This window comes from Myxocyprinus asiaticus, chromosome 29, assembly GCF_019703515.2.
Source record: "Myxocyprinus asiaticus isolate MX2 ecotype Aquarium Trade chromosome 29, UBuf_Myxa_2, whole genome shotgun sequence".
Taxonomy (NCBI): Eukaryota; Metazoa; Chordata; class Actinopteri; order Cypriniformes; family Catostomidae; genus Myxocyprinus; species Myxocyprinus asiaticus.
The window spans coordinates 6,294,544-6,303,426 of NC_059372.1; the positions used below are offsets into that span (position 1 = coordinate 6,294,544).

General features: G+C 38.4%; 1 protein-coding gene across 1 annotated transcript; it reads left to right on the plus strand.

Moving 5' to 3' along the window:
• Nucleotides 1-922: 922 nt before the first annotated feature.
• Nucleotides 923-8,045, plus strand: LOC127419643 (uncharacterized). Its single transcript, XM_051661213.1, has 5 exons — nucleotides 923-2,511; nucleotides 2,974-3,191; nucleotides 3,272-3,497; nucleotides 5,546-5,670; nucleotides 6,017-8,045. Exons 1-5 carry the CDS (start codon nucleotides 2,486-2,488, stop codon nucleotides 7,168-7,170), a joined length of 1,749 nt encoding a protein of 582 aa, XP_051517173.1. The 5' UTR covers nucleotides 923-2,485; the 3' UTR covers nucleotides 7,171-8,045.
• Nucleotides 8,046-8,883: the final 838 nt, after the last annotated feature.

Genomic DNA, 8,883 nt, shown 5'->3' on the forward strand with positions numbered 1-8,883 from the left:
AACTCCAGTGGTTCTGAAAAAAAAAAAAAAATAATTCTTTAAAATAAGAAGACGAAAAAAGCACATTTAATATATCTATATACTTTTTAATATATATAAAAATAGCATTTTATATTTAATATAGCCTACATTTTATTTATATTAAATATATTTTATTTTAATTGATTTTATTGATATTAATTTAACTAAAAATATATAGGCCTATACATATATAGCCGCCACAATTTCACCTCATTTTACATGTAATTTAATTTACGTTTATAAAAGTTGAAGTATGTAATTTCTGCGACTAGCGCCACCGAATGGAATTGCAAAAACAAACAATGTTTTTAAAAGAGCTCTGAATATGCCCCTCCTCTGCAGTTGATCAAACAAAGAGATAGTCCCGCCCCCCAAATCACTCCATTGGTTAAGTAACGTTGTTTGGGCGTGTCTAAGCGGGTCAGACAGGAATTTGTATAGAGCCACAGAGACACAGTGTTTACAGTTTTTCGAGAAAATGAACCTTTGAATTGCTTATGGTTGCCTCTGCATATTAAAGGTTCACTCAGTAATTTTTTTTCCCCTCATTTAAAAAGTGAGTGAATACTAATTTTGAAACATGTATAAAATCATGATCACTCATGTGAGATGAAGAGTTCAGTCATATCATTAACCTTATAAAAGCTCTATTATTCTACATGGAGCAGGGGCGCCTCATGGGGGCAGCCATGTTAGCATCATGTGACCAGCTAAATACTTCTCGCTCAGCCCTCCTCTTGCGTTCAAAATCACCTTTCGCGGGTCAGTTCTGACACGGTGGAGTTTTAAGCTTATAAAACATTCAAAATCCAATTAGCTGTTCATACATGTAAAAAGATCTATATTTTTGCCAGTGTTAACTGAAAAATACAAACATTATTATGTATGATGTCCATTTTTTTTTTTATTTAGAAATTCTTTAACATTTCAAAATATACATTAACTACAGCTAAACCAGTGTGATACATGTGAAGATATATTTTTTTATCAAGGTTTACATGAAATTTAATTTGAATATAACATTGACTTAAATTTATAGAAATATTTAAAATGAGAATTTCAAGTAATTCTCCTATAAACCTCCATATTAATTAATTACTCAATTCTGCCGAGAAACAGCTCAGCAGTCAAAATCTACACAACCAAATTTTTTTTTCCAACCAAACAACATTAAAACAACTATACAACACAACTACACAACATCTGTTCTTGTATACAATGTTTTCAAACAAAATGTATTCTGTTTATGTCAAAATTGACCCAGGAACGCAAAAGATGTATCAATTTTATAAAAATGGTTATATCTCTTAAAACACTTCTTCTAAAAATCTGAAGAAAATAATAATTATGTTCATTTTGGTAGTCTTGACAAAGTCACAAAGTTTGGTTCCTGTATGATTTACGGGGGCCTGGGTATCTCAGTGAGTATTGACACTGACTACCACCCCTGGAGTCACGAGTTCGAATCCAGGGCGTGCCGAGTGACTCCAGTCAGGTCTCCTAAGCAACCAAATTGGCCCGGTTGCTAGGGAGGGTAGAGTCACATGGGGTAACCTCCTCGTGGTCGCTATAATGTGATTCGCTCTCAGTGGGGCGTGTGGTGAGTTGTGCGTGGATGCCGCGGAGAATAGCGTGAAGCCTCCACACGCACTAGGTCTCCGCATTAACACGTTCAACAAGCCAAGTGATAAGATGCGCGGGTTGACAGTCTCAGACGCAGAGGCAACTGAGATTCGTCCTTCGCCACCCGGATTGAGGTGAGTCACTACGCCACCACGAGGACTTAGAGCACATCGGGAAAAGGGGAGGAAATAAAATAAGTTCACTACTTTTGTGAACTCTCCCAGACGTATTGCAATGAAACTTTGGAAAAGAGAAAATCTGACTCCGAGCATCATTTTTAGAAGATTATTTCACAGTATACACACACACACACGTTTGATAGCAACTATCAGTATTTATATTTCATAAATATTGTTTGCTACTTTGTGCAGGTGTTGCAGAGGACGTTAAGGAGATAAAATCTATCCGATCCATGTAAAATCTGTCTGTGGTATAAACAGTCGGAGAATAAAATTTTGACTTCTGTTGCCCCAGAAAGAAGTCATTAGATTTGGATGCTGCGTGTGTGTGTGTGTGTGTGTGTGTGTGTGTGTGTGTGTGTGTGTGTGAGTGAGTGTGTGAGTGTGTGTGTGTGTGTGTTTTGTGTAGAGGAGGATGTTGTTGTTCCTGGATTAGCAGCTGTTGCACATCCTGGACCAGAGAGAGATTAGAATAAAAGAGCAAAAGACAGGATTAGAAAAGAAAAAGAGAGAAGAACTGGAAGGGGTGGAGAGAGAAAGTCAGAGAGCGAGAGAGAGAGAGAGAGAGAGAGAGAGAGAGAGAGAGAGAGAGAGAGAGAGAGAGAGAGAGAAAGTTTCAAAGAGAAAATTTCAGATCAATTGTTTGTTTTGCTCTGAAGAATATGCAATGCAATGATGCTTCTTCAATGTAAGTATATTGTATGTTTTCTTACATTTACAGTCACATTTACTAACACAACATTTTCTTACTAAAGCAACATATAAGAATTGCATTTGAGACGATGTAGGATTTAAGAATGTAATGTTTATGTTTATTTAGGTAGCAGGTACTGGAGGGCAGTTTTGTGTTTTAGTAATTCAAAATGATTTATGTGATCTGGCAAAATACATCAATGACAGTTTTAAAGCATAACCATCACTCTTTTTTATGTGTCTACAGTATCTAACATATGTATTTATTTGATAAAATGCTGTGTATTTTATCAAACCTCATAATATTTGTCACTTTTATCATGTTTTTTAAGTGTTTAGATCTGTAATTGCTCGTGTAAATACACAAAAATGTATATGAATCTAAAAGCAGACACTAACTTTGATGATGATGAAGGTGGTGGTCTCTAACATTGTGTGTGTGTGTATTTGGCAAAAGGCGCATGATGAAGACTTTGCTGAAGACAGTGCTGGTTGGATGTGTGATTATCTGTGTGTTTTCCATGCGTGGTGTGTGTTTCTCTCTTGGAGCGAGTGTTTCATCGTGTGTGAACATGAAACCCGGACACATCAGCTCACTTCCACAACACACACGCACACACTCCGCTGTCACGATCCGCAGTCGATCAGTGTACCTGCCACAACACACACTCACAGGTAAACACTTGTCCATCTATCCATCCATCCAAGATTGCATCATGACCACTAACAGTTAGTGTGTGTGTTGTTTTGTTCAGTGACGGTTCAGAGTTCACGAGCATTCATGGGGTTTCTGCTGCAGGCGCGCTCCGTGCTGGAGGACCGTGTCGTCGAGGGGGAGTTCACACTTCACCCGCCCAGCACCCACACTCTGTCCTGCCTCAGCACAGATGACACTGTCACACACTCGGACAAAATGCTCAAGAGGAACTTGTCCTTCAGCTGGAGAGCCCCGCCGCGACCCAGCGGAGACCTGCGATTTTAGTAAGAAAACACACTTACCTGCAGAGAAGACCAGCACGCTGTCACCAGAACTGGTGGTGGTGTTTGGATGCTGGTGTGCTGGTTTATCCCTACCAGGCTTTTTAATCATAAACTAGCAAAATAATCCAGGTTCTAATAGTAGTTGGTTTAACATGGTTTTTAGCTGGTCCAATATGGTAATTTATGGTAATTAGTTGGTCCATGGTTGATCAGCTGGATTTGGCTCTGTAGACTAATCTTGGACTAGTAACAAACCAGTTAGACAACTTTAAGCTGATATGCACTGCAAATTATTTAAAGAAGTATTTTTGTCTTGTTTCGCAATAAAAATATCTAATCATCATTAAAACAAGATGCATTTACTTGATGACATAATTTACAAAATGACATTAGATATTACGACTTGTTTTACGGCAAACTTTTGTGAGTTTATGCTTAAAACAAGAAAAAATTAAAGCTGCAAGCAGCAATGCAGATTCCTCCTCAAAACTGCAAATTATGTAAAAATTGACATGGTAGAGACGTGTACTTCACACATGTACACAACATTTCATTAATTTGTTATTAAACATTGCAAGAGTCTTCATATGAACTGGTGATTGAATCAAAGTATCGGTTTTATGACTAGCGGATTTGTAAACATTATTTTAGCATTAGCGATAAATAATAGTAAACTGTAATTCTGTCATCTTTTGACATATCAAGGTGAAATTGTGCACAGTACTTCAGAGTGATGTCATCTTGAAGCCTGTTACGTTGGACAAAACATTAGTCAAAATGGCATTAGATTTTTTGGACATTGAGACAATGTGGACATTTACATTAATGCGCACCTTTCAGCCATTTTGTATTGTATTCATTTTTGCTAAATATCAAATTGAAAGACATGTATCCTACACATACATACCAAGTTTCAAGTCAATTGGAGCTATGGTACAGGAGGAGTAGATTTCAGTAGTTTTGGACAAATTTGTATTGTACAGGAAAATCCATCATGGCGGACATTATGGGTTCTAGAGGCTTTTTTGTTTCTCATGAGAAATGAGGCATATATACCAGGTTTCAGAAATTTTGGACTTATGGGGTGGAAATGGCATCACTTTGAAAATGGACAAATTGGGGCGTGGCCTGTAGCGCCACCTATAGGCTCACGTGGGCTATTTTTGGTGTGGTAGTTACTTGTGGCCTGTAGTATCAATGTGCCAAATTTCAAAACTTTTTACTAAGGAGATCTTGAGTTATTGGGCAATTTAGAGCTACAGGAATAATAATAATAAGAAGAAGAATACTAAAAAAAAAACAATAGGTTTCCTCCTACCGGAGGTATCCTAAAAAAACGATATGCAGACGAAGTAAGAAGAATAAACTTAAAGGAATGTCCTGGGTTCAATTCAAGTAAAGCTCAATCAACAGCATTTGTGGCGTAATGTCCTTTTCTTTGAAAAAAGCAAAAATCTGGGTTACAGTGAAGCACTTACAATGAAAGTCAATTTGTAAACGTTAAAATACTCACTGTTTCAAAAGCATAGCCACAATACACAAACAATATGTGTGCTAACATGATTTTAGTGTGATAAAATGGCTTACTAACCATTTCTGTGTAAAGTTAGAGCCAATTTTACAACTTTATGCCATGATGATGTAGTCAACAAACCACAAAATGACCATAAAAAGATGATTTAAACATCTTTACAGCTCATATAATACACAAGTTTAAACAGGAGAATTAATGTAAGGGATTTTATACAATTATAAGCTTCACATTTCTGCCTTTCAACCCTCCAAAAATCAGCCCCATTCTCTTCTATTCTAAGTGCCTTGATGTGACCACGATTTTATTTATTTTTTTAAAGAAAAGGGCCCAGAATATTCCTTCAATTCAAACCAGTTTATTTTTGGTTTATGCCTAACCATCATAAACCAACCAGAATTTGTGCTGGCCTCCTCAGCAGAGATATTTATGTCTACATATACACAACACATAACAACACAACACACAAATGTTCTATAATCAGTCTCTCTCTCTCTCTCTCTCTCTCTCTCCGTAGCATCACACTGGTTCAGTCTTATTTTGTGTACTGGGCTCGAATCAGATCAGCAGTGGTGTATGATGGGACACGGAGTTCTCAGAACAATAACAGTGACACAGGTCAATCGAAACAGGATGAAACCGGTGATTATAACCAAACATACACATTATATATACACATCTGTAAATAATTAGAGGTGTAAGGCAAGCATCAATATTAGTATTACTCATATCAGGGTGACTGATTTAAACAAACCCGTAAGTCTAAGAATTAAACTTCAGCATGTAACTCGTCCAGCACAGTTTAAGCTACAGACATGAATGATAAAATCCCAGAGCCATATCTAGAGAGCAAAATATCATTGAGACTTGGGGCGGGTTGGCACTTTTGACACAAAAACCCTCTCAGAACACATATTAACGCCCTAGCAATCATTGAGAATACCCACTAATCATATTTTCTTGTTTTGTGCGTTTTCTGTTTGTGCAGCTTCTATACTGGAACAAACAGTCCAACACACACCCCTGTTCACACACACAACCATGTCTACACACACTAGTGCACGCTCAAAATATAACATACACACCCCTCCAATATTTAATGCACACACAAACACACAATCAGTGAATGACATTCAAACATCAGTTTCGCCATATATACACTCCACCACCCAAACTTTCCCACAAGTATCTTTACTCCAAAACATCTACAGCTCTCCAAACACTAACTTACACTTAAACCGTAACACAAACCCACTGAAACCCACTAACACATACCAAATCACTGCTAATACACACACAGACCTCAACATGTTGTTAGAAGCTCAAACCCATGCATCTGTACACACTTTAAAACAACAAACACAAACCTACACACCATCACACAATCACAACACACAACCTACCCTGAATACATACACCAACACACACAAAATCACTGCTAACACACACACAGACCTCAACATGTTGTTAGAAGCTCAAACCGATGCATCTATACACACTTTAATACAACAAACACACACCTACACACCTTTACCTGCACAAACACAAACTAATGCATTACACACTTACAACCCCAACACACACAAACACACTGTTCAAAGCTCTTACACCGCTTCGGATTCAACTACAATCCTGTCGACACAAACACACATTTTCACACCCGATAAACCATCCCTGCATCACAAACCCTCCCCGGCTCCTCGTCGGTCTCTCTCAGATCTCCTTCCGTCCCGGGAGCCCACGGAGGGTGCTGTCTCATTGACCAAGAGCGAGAGAGACTCCTCCGATCTGTCTGGAGACGTCCGTCTCAAACCCCCTAAACGTCCCAAAGATCCTTCTGGATCTCCGAAGAAGGGAGGGGAGAGGCCGGAGCATGTGCCCAGGCAAAATGCTTCCGAGCTGGGCTTGCTGCTGGGCCTCTCCGGCGTGCTGGGCATGGCGATAGCCGTAGGTCTCAGGTACCTGCAGAGGAAGCACTGTCGCAAGCGCACAGCTATGTCATTTAATGACCATAGCCATGACAACAGAGGCATCATTCATGTGCAAGAGTGTGGAGACCTGGTGCAGGTGCGCAAAATACGGCAAAATAGTTTCCTGGTGCTGCAAGCTGAATATGACCTTATAACACCAACAGGAAACTGAACATACTCTCACTCGCACCATGTAAACATGGGCTCTAGGAAGCTGCATGTCTAGAGTGCATTAGGTCTTTAATGAGGGAATGTGTGACTATTAATTTTAAGTTGTTGATTATAAGTATAGAAACCATACATTTTAATTTTGTTACAAAATATATAAGTAGTTTGAGAGTGTAGAAAGAGTGACTCGATTGCATCATTCACAGCGTGTCATGGGAGTGGGTGATTGCTGCTGAGCTCTTTTGGTGCACTTCGTTTGCTGTGATTTTCTGATTGGTGGATTATTTTCTCTTCAGGATCATGGGTATAGTTCTTCACCAGAAATTCTGCTATTCAAAAAGTTGAAATAACATGGACCAATAATTAATAAAAAGACCAATAATTTGGCGACGTCACAGACGGAAGTGGTGGCAAAAAGACCAACACGAACAGTAAATCAAACCTGTAGTTAGCTGATCCAACAGTCCTCAAAAAGTTAGCTGTTACCTTTAAATTGTCTGGTTAAGCTAAATGAAATGTCGTGCCAAAATCGCAATGGCAAAACCGAGGACTTCACTTTTATTGGATTCCGTCAACAGAGCTGACTTGACTGAAATCATTTCCAACTTACGGCTTTGCAGCGAATATTTTATTACAGGCATATTATTAACTGTAATTATGATGGCTTTGGGTCGTACTTTGTTTAATGCACAGGCGTCATTTATGGGTGGGACACGTCCCTACCACTTTTTGTCTTGGCCAGTTTTGTCCCCACCACTTTTCAAACAGTTTCCGTCAGGTGTCTAATGCAGAAGAAAAATAGTCAGTTCTTAAGCAGAAATTTACATTAAAAGATTTTTTTGAAATTATTTGTGCATAACCTAATTAATATTCATGAGTTCTGTGACATCACAGTTACCCCCCCCCACACACACACACGGTCCCCACCACTTTTTAAAACAAAGTGACGCCCCTGATTTAATTGATTATTATAACTATAGATGTGTTACTAGTCATTGTGTACCCAAACCTAGCTAGCTTTGAACCTGAAGGCTCATTTTATTCCATATTATCTTTTAGCGATAATAAGAGAAGCTAGCTAGCGCTAGCTGTCTATTCTGTCAACAATACAACAGTTGGCCAGCTTTTGCCCCCACTTACTGTTTACAACAATGGGATTGGTCTATACCATTGATTAACAACCCTATTGCTCACAGTAGGTCTGTCTTAATAAGTGTTATAATACTCAATTCTTCTATGGAAAAAATGAATGGGATTTTTACTTCCTGAGCCCGACTGATGTGCTCCATAACAAAGTAATTTTTTTTTTTTTTAACCAAAACTTAAGCTAGCATGGCATGTATCCTTTACGCACAAGGCAGTCCCAGAATGCATTGTGATATATTTCAATTTTCATTACATTTTCACACAAGATGGTGGACAGTGTTAAGGTAAATGTTGATTGTTTAATTCAGTACTGAAAAGTATCAACAGAAAAGAGTTTAATCAAATTAAAATGCACTATTATACCCATTATACAGTATGTGTGTGCTATGAATTATTATTGTGAGTATCGTGTTGTTAGCGCAATATAATGCTAACCTCAGACTTTTGGAATCCACCGTCTAATCTCTCTTGAGTGTTATGTGAGGAAAAGTTTGTGGCGTACATGAGTGACTTTTAATGGAGTTGTTTATTTCAAATGAATCAGAGCTGCCTTCTGGGCCACTCAGACCGA